Source organism: Tremella mesenterica (assembly GCF_000271645.1).
Source record: "Tremella mesenterica DSM 1558 unplaced genomic scaffold TREMEscaffold_11, whole genome shotgun sequence".
In the NCBI taxonomy this organism is placed as follows: domain Eukaryota; kingdom Fungi; phylum Basidiomycota; class Tremellomycetes; order Tremellales; family Tremellaceae; genus Tremella; species Tremella mesenterica.
In genome coordinates, this window is record NW_006711235.1 from 399,083 (window position 1) to 420,523 (window position 21,441).

The 21,441-nt window shown below is 47.6% G+C and overlaps 7 protein-coding genes across 7 annotated transcripts; 3 read left to right on the forward strand and 4 right to left on the reverse strand.

Annotated features, from left to right (window-relative positions):
- Positions 1-50: 50 nt before the first annotated feature.
- TREMEDRAFT_40420 (uncharacterized protein) lies at positions 51-3,209 on the forward strand. Its single transcript, XM_007006657.1, has 11 exons — positions 51-734; positions 831-848; positions 897-970; positions 1,064-1,393; positions 1,442-1,591; positions 1,635-1,733; positions 1,779-1,871; positions 1,925-1,953; positions 2,063-2,296; positions 2,551-2,839; positions 3,031-3,209. The coding sequence occupies exons 1-11, from the start codon at positions 107-109 to the stop codon at positions 3,085-3,087; spliced, it is 2,001 nt and encodes a 666-aa protein (XP_007006719.1). The 5' UTR covers positions 51-106; the 3' UTR covers positions 3,088-3,209.
- A 135-nt stretch (positions 3,210-3,344) lies between these two features.
- On the reverse strand, positions 3,345-6,905 carry TREMEDRAFT_33606 (uncharacterized protein; the record flags this gene model as incomplete). Its single annotated transcript, XM_007006600.1, has 8 exons — positions 3,345-3,584; positions 3,741-3,939; positions 4,076-4,262; positions 4,485-4,651; positions 4,802-4,989; positions 5,132-5,214; positions 5,448-6,225; positions 6,378-6,905. The coding sequence occupies 8 exons, from the start codon at positions 6,903-6,905 to the stop codon at positions 3,345-3,347; spliced, it is 2,370 nt and encodes a 789-aa protein (XP_007006662.1).
- Positions 6,906-7,201: 296 nt separating this feature from the next.
- TREMEDRAFT_33638 (uncharacterized protein) lies at positions 7,202-8,803 on the reverse strand (the record flags this gene model as incomplete). Its single annotated transcript, XM_007006603.1, has 1 exon — positions 7,202-8,803. One exon carries the CDS (start codon positions 8,801-8,803, stop codon positions 7,202-7,204), a length of 1,602 nt encoding a protein of 533 aa, XP_007006665.1.
- A 1,495-nt stretch (positions 8,804-10,298) lies between these two features.
- TREMEDRAFT_64510 (uncharacterized protein) lies at positions 10,299-11,502 on the forward strand (the record flags this gene model as incomplete). The annotated part of the gene is made up of 3 exons (XM_007006764.1): positions 10,299-10,808; positions 11,017-11,250; positions 11,464-11,502. The coding sequence occupies 3 exons, from the start codon at positions 10,299-10,301 to the stop codon at positions 11,500-11,502; spliced, it is 783 nt and encodes a 260-aa protein (XP_007006826.1).
- A 452-nt stretch (positions 11,503-11,954) lies between these two features.
- On the reverse strand, positions 11,955-14,185 carry TREMEDRAFT_45268 (uncharacterized protein). Its single transcript, XM_007006675.1, has 8 exons — positions 13,920-14,185; positions 13,441-13,711; positions 13,258-13,395; positions 13,099-13,216; positions 12,805-13,055; positions 12,628-12,723; positions 12,401-12,582; positions 11,955-12,266 (listed from the first exon to the last, which is right to left on the reverse strand). Exons 1-8 carry the CDS (start codon positions 13,987-13,989, stop codon positions 12,226-12,228), a joined length of 1,167 nt encoding a protein of 388 aa, XP_007006737.1. The 5' UTR covers positions 13,990-14,185; the 3' UTR covers positions 11,955-12,225.
- A 185-nt stretch (positions 14,186-14,370) lies between these two features.
- TREMEDRAFT_72196 (uncharacterized protein) lies at positions 14,371-17,989 on the forward strand. Its single transcript, XM_007006852.1, has 12 exons — positions 14,371-14,637; positions 14,686-15,102; positions 15,155-15,325; positions 15,367-15,504; positions 15,552-15,791; positions 15,833-15,924; positions 15,972-16,462; positions 16,520-16,686; positions 16,805-17,012; positions 17,110-17,198; positions 17,298-17,588; positions 17,783-17,989. The coding sequence occupies exons 1-12, from the start codon at positions 14,428-14,430 to the stop codon at positions 17,939-17,941; spliced, it is 2,673 nt and encodes an 890-aa protein (XP_007006914.1). The 5' UTR covers positions 14,371-14,427; the 3' UTR covers positions 17,942-17,989.
- TREMEDRAFT_72197 (uncharacterized protein) lies at positions 17,954-21,167 on the reverse strand (the record flags this gene model as incomplete). The annotated part of the gene is made up of 15 exons (XM_007006853.1): positions 17,954-18,193; positions 18,236-18,277; positions 18,401-18,614; positions 18,797-18,890; positions 19,068-19,225; positions 19,376-19,529; positions 19,576-19,689; positions 19,803-19,937; positions 19,985-20,127; positions 20,283-20,380; positions 20,428-20,522; positions 20,563-20,651; positions 20,700-20,729; positions 20,774-21,043; positions 21,090-21,167. The coding sequence occupies 15 exons, from the start codon at positions 21,165-21,167 to the stop codon at positions 18,153-18,155; spliced, it is 1,755 nt and encodes a 584-aa protein (XP_007006915.1). The 3' UTR covers positions 17,954-18,152.
- Positions 21,168-21,441: the final 274 nt, after the last annotated feature.

Consider the following 21,441-nt stretch of genomic DNA (forward strand, 5'->3'; position numbering starts at 1 on the left):
TTGTCTCGTTCAACCAGCCACGGCATAACATAACATCCCTACCACCATCTTGCAATCTTAGCCAATTCCATACATCCAGACACTCGCTAGTAGCTCATATCTCGTCATGTTGGCCAGAGTACTCAAATCAAATAATCAACAGCCCGCTCCTTCCCCTCCCACAACACCTACAAAATCTCGCGACGGTCATTCGAAATCCGCCTCTACCCCTGCCGTATCCTCCCCCACTAAAATCCCCGTCGCCTCCACCGCCACTTCTCGTACATCTCATATCTCTTCCAAAGAGAACCTACCTGCTCCAGTCTCTTCAGAGCGCTCCAATTATCTCTCTTTTCTCTTTTCTCAATCTCAAGCAGGGGCTCCTACCACACCTGTTAAAGTACATCCCAAAGTCGCCCAGGCATCGGCTCCTAACCAAGTCGTCCCCGTCCATCACCCGTTGAGGGAAGATCGTCACGCGTACGAATCGGATGACGTTCACATGCAGACCATAAAGAATACTATCAATCCAGCCATGTTGAAGCAACTCGCCATCGGTTCAGCCGCCAAAAGTTCTGGGAACGGAACACCCAGTCGCGGACAAGGTCACACACAGTCGTCTTCCGAAGATGTGCATATGAAGACCGCACGTATGGATACTCGTATGCCAGAGAAAGAACGAGGGCTTCAACTGTGGGAGAGAGAAATGTTGGAAAAGTCCGACGTAAAGAGGAAGGCAACCGTCGCCCAGATTTGTAAGTTTTCACTAAACTTCTCATTACGCCCCTTCCCACACCTTTGGCTTTGACAGTCCGACCTTCTCACACAGAACTCGAGCTGACGTATTCTAGACTTTTTAGACTACTACTGTACGAATCTTCCCGACTCACAAAGGTCATCCTCGGACTGACGCATAGTCGATCTCCTCGGCTACCTGGCCGCCAGAAAACGTCGCCTTGAAACCTTTAAAGTCGATACCGCGGAGCGCCAGGTACGTGAGAAATACTTTGACACTACATCATTCTCAAACTCCATGATTGCGCCTGTAATACCAATGAGAACCTATGCTCACCCATATAAACAGGTCACTGGACCAGAATACGCAAAAGAACTACAGTCGTACAACGGTCGAGAGCGAGTTCTCCTTCGAAAACGCCGCACCAAGCTTCGTGTTGAGCAATTCCGTATCATCGCCCAAGTGGGTCAAGGAGGGTATGGTTCGGTCTTCCTCGCACGTAAAATTGACACCAACGAGGTGTGTGCGCTTAAAAAGATGCGCAAGGGTACATTGGCCAAGATGGACGAGGTCAAACATGTGTTGGTAGAAAGAGACATCTTGACCGCGGTCAAGACACCTTGGCTAGTCAGACTTCTATATGCGTTCCAAGACCAAGAGCATGTTTACCTCGCCATGGTATGTTTCTCAAATACACTCGTAGTGTTAAAACTAACCATCTTTTAGGAATATGTGCCAGGTGGTGATTTTCGAACTCTACTCAACAATTCGGGTGTGTTGAAAGAAGAGCATGCCAGGTTTTACGCGGCAGAGATGTTTGCAGGAGTCAACGAGCTTCACAAGCTCGGTTACATCCACCGTGATCTCAAACCAGAGGTGAGCTGGTTGTTCTTTGCTATTCCGCACAGCTTACACTCAGAACTTCCTGGTTGATGGCACTGGACACGTCAAGTTGACCGACTTTGGTCTCGCCACCGGCGCCCTAAACCCACAAAAGATCGAAGACATGAAACACAAAGTTGGTTTCTCATGACCCCTACATCTTCCCGAGCTGAGTTTGCAGCTCGACCAAGTCAAAGATGAAAATCTCGTCTTCCGTAGCACCCTCGAGCGTCGCACTCTGTACAGGAGCATGCGTATGGCTGAACCGCGTTATGTGAGTAGACCTCCTTTATGAAAAGTGTGAATATGACCCACTGACGTTTGCAGGCTGATTCTGTGGTTGGGTCTCCGGATTAGTACGTATATCCCTTGTTCCACGTCATTCGTCATGAGATCATTGACGTGTTCACCGCCATTTCAGAGGAGCGGTCGGGCGTAACGTCATGGTCCAGACTGACCAAATAGCATGCCCCCTGAGGTTCTGCGTGGCAAAACTTACACTTTCTCCGCCGATTATTGGTCACTCGGTTGTATACTCTTCGAATTCCTCTGTGGATTTCCTCCCTTTTCCGGGTCGTCGCCAGAAGAGACGTGGGCGAATCTTAAGAACTGGCAGAGAGCTCTACGCAGACCTGTGTACGACCGACCTGAGGATCTCATCTTCAATCTAAGCGATGTGGCATGGGACGCCGTGATTCGGTGAGTGCAAGTCGTATATCTCCTTTCATCTCATTTCTTCTCCCCAACGGCCTTGTTCTCCGTCCATTTAATAAACGTCTATATTGATTGATTGTCACGTAGAATCATTTATAGTCGAAGTCGCAGCATCGAATGTGGAGACGTGGGAGAAAGATGAGACCAAAATGTCCGTGAAGTTGGGTCACTCGTCATCGGAGCATGTGAGAAGGCGTTGACAAAGTGATCGGAGAAATGGCGAATGTTAACCATCACAGACTCATCGCCTCACCCAAAGACCGTATTTCCAACCTCCAAGATATTCAAGCTTTACCATTCTTCTCTTCTCTACCCTTCGGCTCCCTTCGCGAATTACCTGCACCTTTCGTACCTGTTCTAGACGGTGAGACGGACGTGGGATACTTTGACTCTTTCTCCTCCCCAGAGGATATGGCAAAATACGCAGAAGTGTTTAAGAAACAACGTGATGTCGAAGCTGTGGAAGAACGTGGGATCGGTAATAGGAACAATTGGGTCGGGTTCACATTTGGAAAGAATACAAATCTCGTGAGTTTTTTTTGTTGTTTCCGTATCATACCATCCATAGAAAGACATCTACAGAGAAGAAGGATGGTCCATTGTGACATCTGGAAATCTCTGGTCGTACTCATCACTCACACCTAGCAAAAATTGTTCCCCATCGAATCAGCAGAGACATACATTACGTGGGAGATGGATGAACTTGGCTGACTCGAAAGGCACCACCCGTCCGAGGAGGAAAAGCGGAAGGAGAAGCGTTGCAGACCATGTTTTGATACCAACCAACGCTTTCTTTCCCGCCTTGAGATTTATATATATATACCCGTGTAATGTTTCGGACGTTTGAAGAGAGAATTTTGCTAGTACTTTGATGCACGATGAATACACTTTATGCCATGACAATCGGATGTAAGTTGAGCTCGGTTAGACGATATCTCCCAATGAATGAAGATTCACATCTTTCACAACAACAGTGCATCTTGTCCAATAAACAAAAGCAAGGAAGCAAAGATATTGAAGATATCGTGATTACTCAAGTCCCAGCAAGTGCCCGACGCCATCCTTCACCTTCATTCATCAATACCCTCCCAACTTCAGAAATGTCCATACCCAATGCCACCTTTCTTTCATCAGGAGACCGATGGGGGTCGTACGCCCAAGTCAAGGCATGAGTGGAGACGAGGGAAGAGAATATGAGGGATAGTTCAGAAGAAGAGAGAAGAGCGTCACTTTCGAGTAAAGATCGAGTTAAAGCATCATGATCCGTTCTCACCTGATTATCAGAACATTCATCTTCTTCAACATACCCATATTGATGATGAACTAGTGATCAAGGAATCATCTTGCTCCATTTTAGGATGGTAACATTATTTATTTGAGGATTAGAAATGAGGGATAGAGATTGGATCAAATGATTTTAGAGACTCACATTCTTCCAAGCAACCTCTGGAACACCTTCTCTCCTGACACATCGAACCATAGCTGCTAACATGATCCTCTGTTGTTCGCTACATTGTTTGATGTACATTGCCGCAGGACTAGAGGACATTTGATGGAGTACAGCCATCATTTCTTTCGCTGTGACTGGATGAGGGGATGGAGATTCATATGCTACTTCCACAGCTCGGCTATGAATGAGCTCTCACTTCTACGAAGAATCTCTTGCTGACGAATTCAACATTGCCCTTATGATGATGACAGAACATAGGAATGACGGAATGTGACCGACTGAAGAGATGAGAATAATCGAAAATAGATACCCACCGACAAGCATCCAAAACCCTTCGTGCATCTCCATTCGTTCCTGCCATTTTTGTCGCGGCTAGGGCAATAGCATCAGGTACCAAAACCCTATGGTCTTCTTGACTCTTTGGATGAGGTATCAAACGAGATTGTACTATTTCAATCAGACTTTGACGGTCGTACGGTTGGAACAACAAAGTTTGAAGGCCTATGTGTCAATTGAACATCTCTCCTCCTGACCTTTCGCACTTCCAAGCAGGGCTATGAAATACAGTCATAACATATTCGAAGATCATAACAACCAGCACATGGGATGAATTACACCATCTGGTTTCCATGAATTGCTTTATAAAACAGTAGGGGATATGGAACGGTAAAGCATGTGGGAATCTCGAGTGCAGAAATGTGAGCTAAAAGGATCATGACCCACCTAATCTCGACTTGATCTTAGCCGCTAAATGTTGTGGTAAATCCATACGGTTGGCAACTGCCACTACGAACATTTGACTATCACGCATCGTTGGCCAATTGAAAAAGTTGTAGACTACATCTTGTTTGGCAGTAAGCAATTGGTCAAGTTCATCCATCAACACGACACTGTGTATAAGCTTATATAGTACAACATGTTTGCCTTGAAACGAATCGATTCGAACAAAACCCCCATGAGTAGATATATCACTCACAGCTGGACGGGTTAAGGAGGAGGGGGGGAGAGAAGAACATGAAATGAAAATCATAAACACTCACAAGGTATGACCCCTGGGACCCCTCGCCCCTCCTGTTTTCCTGGCATAATGCGCTTCCAGTCCTCTCAGCGCAGTTTTAGCACTTGCACCCTTAGCCCCCGAGATGGCCTCCCATAAAACGGTGTAAGCATGTTGCGGCGTGGGAATTTTTAAACCGTTGATCTCGACATAAGAGAATGGTGGGAGTTCCTGTGACGTCAATTCTTTAATCCTCTCGAACCAATTTTATATCGGCTCAGATAGTCATGGTTGATGTGATATATGTGGGCAAAAATGAGAGGAAGTTTAAATGAATGTAGCTGAGAGGTGTGCAGGGTGAAACTGGACATACCCCATCTTCCGCTTTACGTTTCAGCTCTTTCACTACCGCGTGAACGGTGGCTGTTTTGCCCGTACCGGGTACTCCTGCGATATCTGTCATGAGCTGCGTTCAGATTAACAAAGTCAACAGCGACGGAGCCTGTCGAGCCACTGCATTCTGTGGCTCAAACCACACTGTTATCTCAAGCTGACCCCAGTAAAGGTTGACGGAATGGTGATGTATATAAGGTCAGGCGCCCAACCACCATGCAGGGTCACCTATACCCATCGGCAACCGGACAGAGGAGGAAGCAAGAATGGTCAAGCGGAAATAAAGCTGTACTCACACAGACATCCCCCGCCCCCGCTTTCCACCCCTTCCTCAACTTTGGACAAAACCTCCACGAACTCTTCCTCTCTACAAGGTAGAGAATCCGGTGTTGCACCCACATGAAGCAACCTCATCGCTCGTTGATATGGATCCGTTGGTAATTCATCCAAACTTGGTACAGCCGATGGTAGTTCAGAAGTTGATATTTGAGGATGAGAGTTTTTGCCTTTTCTCTTTCTCTTTTCTTTTCCCTTCTCCTCTTTCAATTCCGTTTCTTTCCTTGCCTTCGAATTGCTTAATTTTGGCCTTTTGACTTTCCTGATATCTTCTTTTCTCTTGGACCTCTTCGTCCCGCTTTTCTCACTGACCTGTCCTTCCTCTGCACTCCCCTCTTCCGGAAGATCTTCATGACCTTCATCTTCACTTTCCTCTTTTTCACCATCAAACACCCCATCATCGTCCGAAGAGTCGACTGTCTCAGCTTCCGATTCTTCATTATCGCTCTCAACACTCTCCGTTGGTACGACCCAACCTTGACCTGCTTTTCCTCTTGAACGCCAAGAATCCATATCGACTTTCCATACCTTTCCACCTTTAGCGCCTTTGTCAAACGCCCGATTACACCAGTAAACTCCTTGACGGACATAGGTCCAACCTTTCACAGAGGATTTGGAAGGGGCGAATTGATCCCGAAAGAAATTGCGAGAGTATATGGGGATCGTGCGGAGGAGTAGAGAGATGGGGAGGGAGGTACTACTTGGTCGAATTGGGGATGCAGCGAGTAGTACTTCGTTCTGTAAGTTAGCCAGGTCAAATATTTGACATGAAATCATTGCACATATATTGTCAATTTGACCAACTATGCCAGTGACCATGCAATGAGAGGTGAAAGATGTTGTGTGAAGGGAGTGGGTGTCAAGAGCCGATGAATTCAGACGTCACTCACATCCTCCACAGAAAGATTTTTCATTATCCCTGGTAAATCTTGTCGACGGAAACACCAATGTACTTCTGCCCACATTCTTTCTCCTGATCCTTCTTCTTCCTCCTCATCCCTTTCCTCATCCTCCGCTGAACCCTCTCCTGACATATCCTCCTCTCCCTTTGCCTTCTTTGAAGTTTCCCAAAGCCTCACCAGAACTCCAACTCCTTCTCCACCCCCTTCCACAGAAACAGCAACCCCATCTCCTAATGTAAACCGACTTTCTTCGTCTGCTTTTCCGGCGTGGGTCTTTCTACCTGGTGTTAGAGGTCTTTTAGTGGATTGGCGAGAAACGATTCTCGCGAAAGAGGTATAGTCGATTTCTGCCTTTTGACTTAGTGTTGTAGAAGAGCTTGAGGCTGGGTTTGAAGAAACATGACGAGGAGCGGAGGTCCATGAGTATGTTGTATGGGATTCTGATCGAGGGTGGGAGGAGGGAGAGGGCGTGAAGATTGCTCCGCTTCGTGTGGATCGACGAGGTGTGGATGCCATTCTGTGAAGTAAGGCGTGGAGGGTGAGCTTTACAATATGTTGAACATGGAGTGTCTTCTTCTAGTGGAAAGTACTCGTCCAGTCTGTATGTGCCGAATCCTGTATCATACTGAGCTGACAGTTGTGAAGAGAAGGAGGAGAAGTGGGAAAATTTGAATGGGGATAGAATTGTGGGACGAAGAGACGCGGCTGCTTTTCCACCAAGTAAGATCCACGAACACGATGATTCAATGATGATATGTATACCTGGTCTATGCAACACATCGTCTATATTGTGATATTGTAATTGTCCTACATCACCCACACAGCCCCATAACTAACATGATCGTACCCACCACCGTCCACCCCACTTGGCCCCATCGTCCCGCATCCGCCCTACGCCCAGCAGCAGACTTTGTCGAAGTACTACTATTGCTCGTCCCTCCACTACACACATTCCCCTTTGACGTCTCAACAATCATTACCCTTGGCATTCCTTCATTCACCTTCACATCAAGATTCCCCGATCCATCCGTATTCATTATCTCACAAGCTACCGCATCTAAAACTTGTACGTTGGCCCCCCATCCACTACTCCCGCTGGGTATCGTAACAGTCCCACTTGACCCTTGGCCCCTATTCGACAACAAAGAAATCAGAGGACCTTTGACAATGAGAATCTCGTTACTCCCCATTTGTGTGACATTCATACGTGTCTCGTAAAACGAGTTGGAAGCGTTGAAAGCTGCTCTTCTCACATCATTGAGATTCTTGAACATGGTATATAAAGTAGTATTGGTGTTATATCCCGATGTCCATAATGGTTCCCTGTTATCCGGATCGCTACCTCCACTGAAACCTTGTTCAGCACCGTAATATCCATATGGAATACCATCGACGACGAATGGGAAGGCGTGAGCGTTGGCGATGAGAGCAGTGTCAGAAGTGTAGGAAGCCATTCGAGGATTATCGTGATTATCCACAAAGACACCTAATAGAGTTGGGTCTGGGAAGATATCATTGACCCAAGTTGTCATATTGACCAATTCTGTAAGGTTTCCGGATGTAGAGTTGAAAGCTCGAACAAGTGGGTAATAAGTTGGATAATTGAATGTGTTGATATTTCCATTTGATTGATATCCAGAGACGTACATGGGATCACCGTTCAAAACTTCACCGATGTTCGCTATACCTGCAGAGGAGGTAAACGTTTTCCAGAACCCTTGGGGGACATGTTTGACGGTATCGATACGTACGGCATCGACAGAATAATTCGAGATCATATCTTTGATCCAACCATTCCAATAGTTTATCACCGTGTCTGATTCAGTGTTGAGATCAGGGAGGGCGACGGAATCATCTCCCAACCAACAATCTTCCACTTGTGTTTGGTTTGAATAATCTGTGATCCAGCAGAAGGGATGATAATCGTTTGAAGTGGAGAAAGCGCCGTATGAAGAAGAAGGAGAGAAATTGGAAGAAGAGGTAGCAGCGACATGATTGATGACGACGTCCAACATGAAGTACATCCCTCTCTCATGAATTTTGGAAATGAGTGAGGTGAGATCGGAAGCGGTTCCGAAGTTCGGATTGAGTTGTGAAACATCCAAAGACCAATAACCATGATAAGCTTCTCCTTCTCCTGTCGTTCCTCCTATATTCTGCACGACGGGAGAGATCCACACGGTGTCCCACCCCATCTGCTGTATGTAGTCGAGATGGTCTTCAATAGCGGCCCAGGTTCCTCCACATATCTTGCGGTCGGAAGGGTTGCAACTGGTCGATGAAGAGGAAGATGGCAGGGCGAAGCGATCGGTGACCAGTTGATACACGGAACGAGGGCGCATGGAAGCAGTATCAAGTGCTAGGGAGTAGGATAAAAAACCAAGAAATGTCACAAGAAATGATGAGAAGAACATGATAGGTCAAGTATGACGGTAAACGAGTGAGTGTGGTTTGAAGAGTTTAGAAAAGTTTAGGTGTGATCGAGACAAAGTAGGAGTATGTCTAAAGAGTTGAAAAAACTAAAGAATCTATGTTATAAGCAAACCAGTCCGATCAAGAAGCGATTCATAAATAGACGAACTGACGATCTACAAACGATGCGAGAATCTGTCGGCAGCCGAAAAAAACAGTTGAAAGGAGGTACAAAGGTCGCGAATGAATAACGGAGGCGGGATGCGACTTCTTCGGCTGCGTGGGCTGAGTGCTTGACGAGTGAGATTGAGATTATGTCAGTGAGACGAATGATCCACCACTGAGGACATGCGGTTCTAATCGGTGGGGGAGGAGGGGGAGACGAGATGAAAGCGAGCAAGGAATGTGGAGAGGAGAGGGAAATTGCGGTGCATGTTGCATGGTGCACACACCATTAAGACCCTGTCGTGTCGTCGTATTCGTCGCATGGGTGTTTGGAATGCGCGGTCTTCAATTTTGGCCCCACACGACGCGTTACGTTCAAATAGTAAGCCACGTTCCTTCATATCCCATGTCTTTGTATTGGTTATCGACTTGAAATTCACTTGTCTTTTCACAGCCCTTGTTCAGAAATGCTAGTATCTTGACGTCTACATCGACATTGACCAAACTCAGCTGAGGGCATGAGGGAGAGACAGACAGAAATTCATACAGTCAGAAAAACACAAAACGCAAGCGGATAACGGTCCGGTCGCCGGGACTGATTCTTCTGACTTTTGAACCCGTTGACCGGCGGCATGGAACGCCCCGTGCACTTGGGGCCCCTATAGGGTTTCCCTGAAATTCTTGGGGGTAACCATAATACCCGAGTTCGGCTAGACGAGTTGGCGAATGACCGAGGTTGCGTGTTCAGCATTCATCACTGAAGCTCTTTCTTTGCCCAGACTGGCACCTCCCACGTCCTGCTGCATACTGCTCAGCAGCTCAACTCGCACTCCTTCCGTTTGAAACTGACGACAACCCGTTATCCGCTCTTCATATATCAGTTGATTGTTTGAGGTCTCAAAGTCATCTCGTCGTACAGCCTCTAGATCTCTAGACCCCGTGCACGTTGATCTCTATCAGCCACGATCAGTGGATCTGGTCTAGAACTAGAGTAAAAGTGGATGAGGAATCGATGGGGACTTTGAGAAATTGGGAAAATTGGATAAAATACGAGATTGACGTGTGATCGCCCCACCCTTGACAACCTCTAGCCTATCTCTCTCTTTCTCTCTTCATCTATACCCCTCAACTACGCACTCTTTCACGGTTCCTTTGATAATCTGTCGCTCCAACCCCCCTCTCACGTCACGCGACTAGTCACTGGTACAAAGTAACATCTCTCTCTTTCCTCACAATTCACAACGCTCACATACTACTGTATCATCCTCGATCACACACCCGACACCTAACATACAAAGCAAAGACCGAAACCAAGTAAGACGAGCAATCATCATGTCATCTCCTATCCCAATCAACACCACTCCTCCCTCTCATCCTAACCATCATAACGCGACCCCAACATCTTCCATCTCTCTATCCCCTCAAACCCCTTTCTCAGCCCCTTTCTCTCATTCTACAATCCTCCGTTCTCTCTCTTTCAAATCTTCTCCACCTAAACCACTCCTTTCTTATCCTTTCCCTCAAGTACCTCTCCCAGAGAACGCGTTGGACGATCAAGAAGAAAGTCACGACGAACATGATTCCTTCGAATTTGCCGATATGCGACATATGCGGTCTTCCTGGAGACGAGCAGTCAGCATGAGTGTCCCGAACAATGCTGGGATTGGCACCATGTTGGGAGGGTTCGGAGGGTTGAAAGGAAGTCCTCCCAAGAGTCCTGTCGATGGTTCGGGTCTGGGTTTGGGTTTGGGAGGTTGTCAAGGTGGACAAGGAGTTCTGGCTGATAATGCCGCCAGAGGACAGGGAGTTTTGAGACGACTCAGCATTGGAGGGTTTTCGAGGGTATGTTCAATACTCCTATCTCTCCTCCGTAATGTCTTCACTCATGAACCATTATGATATCTTCATCATCCCATTAAATTCACTCAACCAACTGTTCCTCGCTTCATTCAACCCTCCTTCCCACCCCACGAGCATCCTTCGAGTGCATGTTCATTGTTTTTGGGAAAAGAATCACACTGTCCAATCTGACCAATTCACTAACGACCAGCCCGCATTTCTCTCCCCACCTGTTCAACCGACCAACCTCCCAGCCGAACCCCCACTCGTTCCCACCCCTCAAACATCAAACATCCCCCCTCCATCAGCCCCACCGACGGTCCAAACACACACCATCCCTGTATCCGAACCCAAGGTGCTCAATCAAGACTTACGACGAGCGACTACGCTCGGTCCGGATAAAGCGAGAAGGTTGTCTGATGGTCGAAAGCGAGGTGTGAGCCCTGTGAGTGGTTTTCCTCATCATGAACGAGTGGATGGAATGTCAACACGAGGCATGGTGACTAGCGTCATTCCCCACTTTGTGAAGAGTCACATGAACTTCTTCCAACGGTTTCATCGAAACACCCTTTTCTGCGCACAGCACCAGTGGCAGAATTGGCATGCTGGGGCGTATAGAGTCGCTTGAAAATTCAAGAGTAAGGGCTGATGTTGATAGATGGGCGAACGTATGCTCCGTGAACATGGGCATTTCTAATCACTATCATGAACACTCAACTTATTGTATCACGTTTTTGTGCCGTCAAACCAGTTCTAATTTAAATCCTTATGGGACGGGAAGTCCCAGCTACAAAACTTCGAATTCGAAATTGATAAAGGTCTACACGAGTAAACATTCTTGTGGGCATGGAAAGCGGGAAGATGATGTGTGAGGAGTTGTACAGGAAACGAGATTCATTCCTCCGGGCGGATAGTATACAAAACCAATTTTTTGTTTCAATGACGATGTTTAGATGGATATGTACGATATGTGATATGCTGGATTCGAAATTTTGGACAAGGAATATGAAAATTTGTGTATAAATAAAATTGACTGGTCAAAATGTACATATTTGTAGTATTGTAATGTAATGGTGTTCTTCCATGTCATTGTTGCAATGGTACTGGTATGCAGCATGCAGCTTGGTGACAGAACGTTGAACGTCACAGAGAGAGATCACGTCCATGCATCTGGTATAGCAAGTTACTGTGCACAGAATAGGGATATCGATGAACACGAAAGACTGAGTACCGAGTATGAAATAGGATTGAACCCGTGTCATGACACGGAAGGAGGACGTGAATAAGGATGGTACCTAGGAATTTAGGAAGAGAGAAAGAAGAGAAGGCAAAAAAGGTTTCAATCGTCAAGGCATTTATTAGGGCATTATGGACATGAAAAAAGGTTTTGTTTCAACTACGACTCGTATATACGAGCAGGTCACATGAGACCGTCTCTCGAAGTATTGGGAGATTGAGCGGCTATAAGTCAGTGGAATGCTTCTTTACTCATTCTGGAAATGCCCGAGGCACAGATTCTGACGCGATGAATGAGCGCGAGGTTGGTTCAATGACATAAGGGAAAAAAAGAGAATCAAGGTAGATATGAAACGCACCCAGCCGCGCTTCCAGGACCTTGAGACTGTCTTCCTTAGCCAACAACTCTTGTCGCTTGAGCTGGATCTCCCTCTGGACCTTGAGTTCGATCTCGCGCAATTTCTCTTCTTCGCGACGGAGCTGTTCCTCCTTGAGTCTCACAGACTGGTTGGCCATGTCTTCTGGAAGCATGGACGAGTCGCTGACGGTCAGCTGAGCTATAGATGATCCGTCAGTCAGCACTCACGGATCGCCGTTGGTGACTGATCGAGAAAGTTTCTCGGTACGGTAGTTCTCGTACAGGAAGTCGTGGGTGATTTCCTTCAAGTCTGTCAAATGTGATCTACTCGTCAACGATGCTCTTTCATATTTTATGGTTGGAGTATAATTTGAGTGAAACCAGGGAACCGATGAGATGACTGACTGGAGAAGAGCGCTTCGAAGACGAGAGAAATCAGAGTGTTGAGGATTATCCACTTCTACAACACCCCAAGGGTATCGCCTGCCTCGGATTGGCTCGCCGTTGATGATAATTTCTTCTTCAGATCCCACAATGGCAAACGGCATCAATGCTCGGAGCTCAGAGTTGTCGGCGATAGTATCCTCGTCATCTTCTTCCAGATCGTAAGGGAAGTTGTAAACTGGGATACCGTAGTAATCGATATCCTCCATGATCTACCCGTTAGGTCAAACATTCATTGATGTTTTGAGTACTGACTCTCTTCTTGAATTTCCTCAACTCAGTGGGAGTGAGAGAATCTGCCTTGCCAACAACAGGTATCACATTGACCCGGGGAGACAAACGACGCATAAGTTCAATGTCCAACTCGCGCAGCCTTTCATCAGCAAAAGATCGATGGGTTCATGAACGACTCACGAGTGTCCGGTGGGTGCGATAAAGTACAACAAAGCGTGTACACGATTGTCCCTGAATCTTGGGTTACGTTTGATCCGCGATTCTTCAGCGAGGATGTCATCGTATTGCCTCTCGAGGTAGGATGAGATTTCAGAAAAGCTGACGATGAGCTCTGCATGTCACAGGAGAACGGTCTCTGCTCACCAGTGATCATTGTCCAAGCCATCACCAAAGCCAGGAGTATCGACAATGGTCAAGGCAATCCTGGTCCCATCTTCTTCCAGCTCCACATTATGGGGCGTGATGCGGATCCCGTTGTCTTCGTGCGCCCGGTGGGCGGCTTGCTGGACTAGGTTTGGATCCAGTGGTGAATGTGGGTTCTCCGGGTCGGTAAGAAGAGACTGAGAGCGATGAGTCAAGATGGGTTGTTCGACGAGTGTGTTCACAAAAGTGGTACGTCCTGTACCGGAAGCGCCTGGTGATCAGTGCCTTACACTGAGACACTCGCAGAATCTTATAATCTCCCTACCATAGATACAGCTTGACTGTACACTTTTCGACCGACGCTTTTGACTCTCTTCGACTCTTCTTCGACATTCCGAGGCCCGAGCGTAACATTCCTCTCATTCAAAGCGTACGTGACGTGAGGAATGTGAGTTGAGGAGAGAAGTGTTTCGACGTACCTACGACCATGATAGTCATATGCAGAGCCTTCTTGGCCTGCTTACGACTTCGTGAGATACGGGAACTCATCTCGAGGTTGACGCTGAGCTGGCAGGACGAGGATAGTTGGAGGGCGGTGGGGTTGACAGAGAGGGTTGATGAGGCAGTCAGGAAGGAAGACTGGAAAGTCGTTCGGACCCTTCACGTCACGTAAGATGGAGAGAGTGAGAGTAAGAAGAGTCGTTTCCTCGACCCTTTTGAGATGCTTGTATAGAGAGAGAAAGTAGGACGAATATGAAGAGAGGAGAGGAAGAGGGAAGGGAGGCCTGAGCGTGAGTTGGGTTGCGTTGCAGCATGGCTCGTGCGCGACGCCCAAGTCCGCGCTCCCCCCATTTAACCACGTGCCACGTGGCGGTCACTGTACCACCTCTCGACTCGTTCGTACGCTGAACATTCACAACCTGGTCAAGTGTCCATCTTTCTGGCCATGCCGAGCTGCTGAGGAGGGCCTAAGGCAAACTACCGGTCATGTCACGCAACGACGGCCCCTCTTACTCCATAAGGAGAGCTCCACTGAATGCCGTCGCTTCCTCTTCGACGCAGTCTCGCAGTAATACCCCTAACTCGCGCGGCATCACCCTCGAGGACTGGGAAGCCAAGGCTCCTCTGACCGACAAGCAGCTGCAAAGCATCAATGTAGTCAAGGACAAAATCGGTCAGAGACCTCTGCCTTCCAGAGTGAGCCATATAATACGTCTAGCAAGCTCCTTGTCACTGACCACACAGTTCACTCAGCCCCCAGCAGGCTCTGCTCCGGACACACCAACCGCTCCCCGTTCAGCAAGAATAGCAATCCTCCAATCTCCTGATCCATCAATAGCACCTTCCGCTGCTCCTTCTCCTCGCTTGCCAGGTGGTGCCGTCCTTGTCCCGCCAGACACTCTGCATCCGAACGCTATTTCCACCCCTCAACAATTCCATGAGCACTTTACCGCCCTCACTCTCTCCACTGAACACGAACAGGACAGTCTTTATCGAGATCATTTGGCTGAGATAGTGGGTCTACGGGAGAAATGTGATGATCTCATACGGCTTTTACGAGACGGTGAGGGACAAGTGGAAGAAATGTTGAAATGTCTCGAGTATGTTGAAGAGCGAAGTGAGTCTCTGCGAGGAGCTTGTGAAGATCTCTTGGAAGAGCAGGTGAGCTCGGCTACGGAGAGATACATATATATATATCACTGCTCATCACCAGACTCATCTTCTCACTCACACTTCTCATCTCGCTCATCGACTGACTTTCTTCACTTTTCTCGAATCGGCCCAGAAAATGCTCAACAAGCCCGGTGACGCTCTCGTGCTCAGTGAAGATTTTCTCCCGATGGTCAAACGACTGGACGAGTGTTTGGAGTACCTTGGAGAACATGTGAGTCGCAGCAAGAATGTGGTCATCTGCTGAATGTGCAGCGTGACTTCAAAGATGCCGAGGTTTATCTTTTGAGATATCAACAATGCATGACACGGAGCATGACCCTGATCAAGCTTTACTTTGTCACAGCAGTTCGAAACCTTGGGGTCGAGGTGGGTAAAAGGACTACAGACACGGTCAGTCGTATCAATCTGCTCAAGTTCTCGCTCGCTAATTCTTGTAGTCACTTTCAGAAACCGCCACACACGCCCTTCTCTATACCAAATTTGTGACCCTTTCCACATCCTTACGCCCTCTGATCGCCGAGCTCGAACATAGGGTGTCTAGCAATCCTGATGAGCTCGCGGCATTGTTGGGGGAATGTCATTCGGCGTGGGTGACTACTCGTCATACTTTGGTCGGACATCGGGTCAACGAAGAGATCACACGTATGGAACCCGCAAAGTCAGAACTCGTTGATCTGGTAGGCATGCTTTTGTTTCTGAGTATCGACCTAACTTGCAGACACGTGCAGGATGCAGTTACCTCAAACAAGTGTGTACGGAAGAGTTTAATCTTTACAAACAATTCTTCCTCTCCGGCGAGTCACAATTATAGTACGTGCTGCATGACACCATTGTCTGAGCTAAGCTAATCTCATCAGTGGATTTCTTGAGGGACTATGCGACTGCCTATACGATTATATCCGCCCTCGTATCCTTCACGAGCCATCCTTGGAGACTCTCTGCAGTGTCTGCACTGTCTTACAAGCCCTTATGGTGCAAGACGTTACCGACGATGACGATCCGGACGCCACCGAAGTTCACACCCCAAGATCATACGCTTCCTCACCCGCATTCTACGGCGGCGTTGTTCCTGGAGATCAAGAAGACTACTTTTCGATCCGTCCCGCCTCACGTGCTCGACCAGGTTCATTTCGACAGACCTCTTACACTGGCTCCATCTCTGGAAGGCAGAGCGAGAGAAAGAGAACCAGACCGCCCTTATCGAGACTCCATACAGAAGTGTTGTTGAAGATGGTCTTACAAGACGCTCAGACTAGATTGGTGTTCAGAGCGCAGGCGTTGATACAAGCGGATGTTCAATATTACTCACCTAAGGAAGTAGACTTGGACTATCCCGAGAGACTGAAAGGTGCGCCTCTGTCTGTGGAGAGGAGTACTCATGAAAAGGAATGTTGCTGATAATCAGGGAAAGATGATAAATTGATACGACGTCAATTGTCTGTATCATTAGATGCCGAAGATGACGACGAACCAGCTATTCTCGCTATGCCTCCCACTGAGACCCAGGATGAGTGGTACCCTCCGTTACGAGTAACTCTCTGGGTATTGTCTTGTTTGTATCAATACGTCGATGTGAGTTCCCTCTATCCCTCACTACAGACATGACGCATTACCCTCTTCTAACTTGATATGTAGAAACGAGGGATTCCTACAGTGACAGTTTACTACCGTTTCAGATGCTGACGGTAAGACTGCCGTATTTGAGGATCTTGCCCAAGAAGCAATCACGATCTGTCGTAGATCTCTTACTACTGCCTCTGACTTGCTATCAGCGAAAAAAGACAAGATGGAAGATGGAAGGCTATTCCTCGTACGCCACTTGTTAATTCTTAAGGAGATGACTGCGGGTCTCGAGCTTAGTCGACGAGATAGGGAGAGGGAATGGTCCGGTATAACGGGTAAGACCGAACTTTCATCTCTGTTCCTGACTCTATAACACTCACTCCCTCCGTCTTTGTCCTCGAACTTCCAAAAGATGGATGATACTGATTTCAGATTTCCTTCGGGCACTCCTTGAGAACGCTACAATCATGCTTGGTTATGGAAAACCAACATTACCCAGTCATCTCCCAGATGCTAAAACCGTGAGACCATTTCTCTCAGTCCGAATTCACTCCTGCTACATCTGGTTGATCTTCTCTGAGTATGGCGGTGAAGTCGACGAACGCTGATATCAAACTCAGGACGTCGACAGAGAGTTGAAACGAGCTTGTGAAGACCTCATATCTCTCTGCGCGGCACGTGCGACATTACCATTACGAACTTTCATCGATAGATGTACCTCATACCTTTCTTCCTCTCGTTCTTCCACATCAACCTTATCGGATCAGACTTTCGCGTCTCCACAGAAGGTTAAAGAGGTGCATGATGAGTTCCGAAAGCTCTGTGTGGGCGAAGTAGACAGATGGGAATCCCGTTTGATGTTGTATCTTGGAGATGAGGAGACAGTCAGAGTTCTGGTGCCTCCTGCTCAGGTGAGACTTTGTTCATTCTCCTCTTCTACCAATCCCCCGGCCCCACTCCTCTCTTCTCTTCCAGCTCACCCCCTCTTCACGCTACAAGTGGCTGGTCAGGGATCGCCGATCCATGTTGGAACGCTATGAACAGGAGAAAAGGTGGTATGGGGTGGTATTGTGAGAAAAAGAGATGGCCAGCTGACTAATGTCAGAACGCAATAGTCGACGGTTATAGACAATTTCACGATCTCGTCCGATCGGAATACGACTTTTCGACTGCTGCTGGTATTCTTACACCTTCTGCAGTATACACACTTTTGACTTCTGGCACGAGCATCGCTTCCACGGGAGGTAATGACAAACACTATTGACCGTTAAACGGACGTAGGGAATGTATGCATATGCCGTGGTTTTGAACCGACGTCACTCTTTCTTTACTGCGTTTCAGATCCATTGTGAATGTCTCATTGCAGTACTTGACCTGCATGCTAGCACGACTTTGCCAGGACATGAACATCAAGCTCTCAACTGTACGAGTATCGTGAACGAGCTAAGGGACTGTGGTTGAGGACGGCCAGAAGGTCATCTTCCTCCTCCCATCATGCGCATAAGTTGACTCATATCTACTCCATCAGCTACGGTCTCGTTACAGAACAGATACTTACCTGGCATTCCACCACCTCCACCACCCATAGCTTGCATCGCTTCTGCTCATCAGTCTCACTCTTAATCTCAAAGCACGACTCAAGGGAAGAAAAAAATAGTAGTATAACAGAGGCTATGGACAGAGGAGACCAAGTAGAGACTAAAAGGTGGTGGACTCTACGCACGTTGCATTTGGCCCATATCCGGCATCCCTCCTCCACCACCACCTCCACCCATCATACCCCTCATCATGGACCCAAAGTCCATTGCACCTGGTCCGGCACCCGGTCCTGCACCTGGACCTGCACCAGAACCTCCCATCATTTCCTGCATCATCTTTTGTGCTCCATGAGGACCCATGGACCGGAGTTTTCGCATCATCTCAGGAGGCATGGCGCGCTGGTTATCAGTCATCTTCGTGCTCCCCTATCCCCCAGTCATTTGGAACACCACGGAGCTGGAAGAGCTGACTTGTTGAGCAAAGGCGATGGGCGAATGGTTCAATGTACGTAGAGGAAGCGGACACTTGGGAGGAGGGGATGAAGTGTGAGAAATATGATATGGTGTGGGAGAATACCTACTCTCATAGCTTCAATCTGCGCGGGACTGGGTTGACCATTAGGACCTAATGGTTTGCCTCCCGCTGCAGCCTGCATTTTCTGCATCGCTGACATCCTGTCGTAAGTGGAGTTTCTCCTGACACAGGCTTCCCATCATGATGGAAATACAGAACATACAAATGGCAATGACTGCGAGAGCAGCAGGAGCGGTGTAATGACAACATGGAAGAGATACGAGAAAAGTGGACAGAGCTGTAGATAAAGATGGATATGAGAGATAAGAGCGACACACCATCCATTCTGTCCCCCAGCCTGACGTGCCATACCAGCCATCATCCTAGCTTGCGCTAACAACTCTTCCACCTCTCTGAGCGAAGTACCAGACCCTCTTGCGACTCTTCTAGCTCGACGATTAAGTCCTACGGGATGACCAGCTTTATCAAACGAAAACTACTTTATCAGCTCCACCCCACCCCTTGTATATAAAAATGGCATTTCATAAGATTCACGTTCGAAAAGAAGAAAGATGGACACTCATCATGGAGATGGATTCGATCATGTTAGGTGGGGTTCAGAAGGAAAAGGGAATGTGTCACTCACAAATATCAATCCGTCCGAATCCAACTCATCCTGTCTCATTGCATCCGTAATGAACATCAACCTTTTCATCTTCATAGTCGCTTCTTCTTCACTACCATCCATGACACCGGCTGGTAAACCAGGTATCATCGAAGCGATCTTTGACAATGATCCCCTGTAAGTCAGCTGACTAGAGGCAAAAAAAAACTTTAGTAACTCGCATATTCATGATACTTGACAACTGTTCTCGCCAATCGCGCAAGGAGAATTTGCCCTGTTCGAGTTTCTTAGCCATCTCTTTTTGTCGTTCCGGATTGGCTCTGGCCATATCCTGCCTGTTGATTTAGCTTCTGCATTACTTTTCATGTCTCCTCCTTGCCAATATCACTCCATGATAAGGGTGATGGTCATAAAGTTTCCAGGGAAAACGGGAGAAACGTCAACTTACATATGCTCCATAAGGCCCTGCATATCTCCCATACCTAACAATTTGGAGACGAAAGGTTGTGGTGCGAAACGTTCGAGATCATTCATATGTTCTCCCGTGCCCAGAAAGATGATAGGAGTTTTGGTCGCTGCCACACTGTCTATAAGAATTTCAACTATTACATCAAGTGAGAAATGACTCACGCTGAAATGGCTCCACCACCTTTAGCATGACCATCAAGTTTGGTAACGATTATAGCTCCGAAATCTGCGCTATCTTTGAAAGCTCGACTTTGACCTTCCGCCGCTTGACCTATAGAAGCGTCAAGAACCATGATTGTCATGTCCTGACTTGTCAGCTATTTGTCAAACCGTCCATAAAATTCTCATTTCTTCCCCGTCCTTCCATCAATTTCTCACACGCCTCAATGTACAGAGCCTGGCAAGGACCGCAAGGGGGAGAAAGCTGAGAGTTTTGTGCAGAGTAGACAGCTATACTCACAGGTTTGACAGCATTACTTATAGCTACCATCTCTTCAAACAACTCGCTTTCTTGTTTATGTCTTCCCGAAGTATCCACAATGATTACCTCGAACCTTTCTTCCCTCTCAGCTTTATCCATCCATTCAGTAAAGTTCAAGACTCACCTTTTCGAAACTTTTCAACTCCCAACGAGGCGATGGCCACGGGATCCGTCTCCGTGTAACTTCCGTAGAAAGGGATTTTAGCCTTGGTGGCATTCCTACATCCTCAACTTCGTCCAATAAAGTAACGCTACGTACTGTTTCAACTGATCAAATGCCCCAGCTCGGAATGTATCCGCGCAGACCAGACATGTCCTGAAGCCTCGTCTTTGATAATGCACGGCGAGCTCAACGTCAGATTGCTTCTATCATTTTCCTTGAAACGAAAGACTGACCTTGGTACATGTAGTTGTTTTCCCTGCTCCCTATCATATCAGTGACGAACTATGTGCTAAGCTAGGCCGCTGACCTGAATACCAACAGCCATCAGGACGTTGGCCTTCCCCTTTATCGGTTTGTAAGGTTCCACACCCGGGTCGACCAAAGCGACCAGCTCATCAAAGACCGCCTTCTGCACCACATTCTTTCGATTGACTTCTCGTCCCCCCGCAGCAGCACTCTCTTCCAGACTTTTCTTGACTTTGGTCTTCACTTTATTACGGAGCGAAGCTACGAGTTTGACGTTCACATCAGATTCCAGAAGGGCCGCCGTGAGTTCTTTCAAAAGAGCATCGAGGACCTGAAACGTGAGCACAGCGGCAATGGCAAAAATGACCAGGGCTAACCTGATCATCTACCACTGGAGCCCGAGAGAGTTGTGAAAGAGCGCCGTGAAGACGAGCCCCAAGATCTGCTAATACCATGATAGTAGCGATGTGTGCGGTCAGTGCTAAAGAGTGCTGAAGTAAAAGACGAGATATGACGATGAGCAGGTGCAATGCGATTGTTAGTGCCTCCGCGGTGGTTTGAACACCGGACCTTTTCATCACGTACTATACGTACAAGTGAAATGCTCTACCACTGTGCTACGCAGGCTTCATTTTTGTAGAGTGCGGGGCCCCACGCGTCCTGATCATATATATACCCCCAAATACACCTGTGGCATTCATTGTTCAAGCATTCCAGTCTTCGTCGTCG

Bases quoted from the DNA above. Each gene is read 5' to 3' on its own strand.
- TREMEDRAFT_72196 (XM_007006852.1), top strand. From the start codon at position 14,428: ATGTCACGCAACGACGGCCCCTCTTACTCCATAAGGAGAGCTCCACTG. The intron at 15,925-15,971 runs GTACGTGCTGCA...TAATCTCATCAG, and splicing joins TCCGGCGAGTCACAATTATA to TGGATTTCTTGAGGGACTAT. The intron at 17,199-17,297 runs GTGAGACCATTT...TATCAAACTCAG, and splicing joins ATCTCCCAGATGCTAAAACC to GACGTCGACAGAGAGTTGAA.
- TREMEDRAFT_40420 (XM_007006657.1), top strand. From the start codon at position 107: ATGTTGGCCAGAGTACTCAAATCAAATAATCAACAGCCCGCTCCTTCC. The intron at 1,592-1,634 runs GTGAGCTGGTTG...GCTTACACTCAG, and splicing joins ACCGTGATCTCAAACCAGAG to AACTTCCTGGTTGATGGCAC. The intron at 1,954-2,062 runs GTACGTATATCC...CTGACCAAATAG, and splicing joins GTGGTTGGGTCTCCGGATTA to CATGCCCCCTGAGGTTCTGC.
- TREMEDRAFT_45268 (XM_007006675.1), bottom strand. From the start codon at position 13,989: ATGAGTTCCCGTATCTCACGAAGTCGTAAGCAGGCCAAGAAGGCTCTG. The intron at 13,056-13,098 runs GTCAGTACTCAA...CCTAACGGGTAG, and splicing joins TGAGGAAATTCAAGAAGAGA to ATCATGGAGGATATCGATTA. The intron at 12,267-12,400 runs GTGCGTTTCATA...ACTGACTTATAG, and splicing joins GGTCCTGGAAGCGCGGCTGG to CCGCTCAATCTCCCAATACT.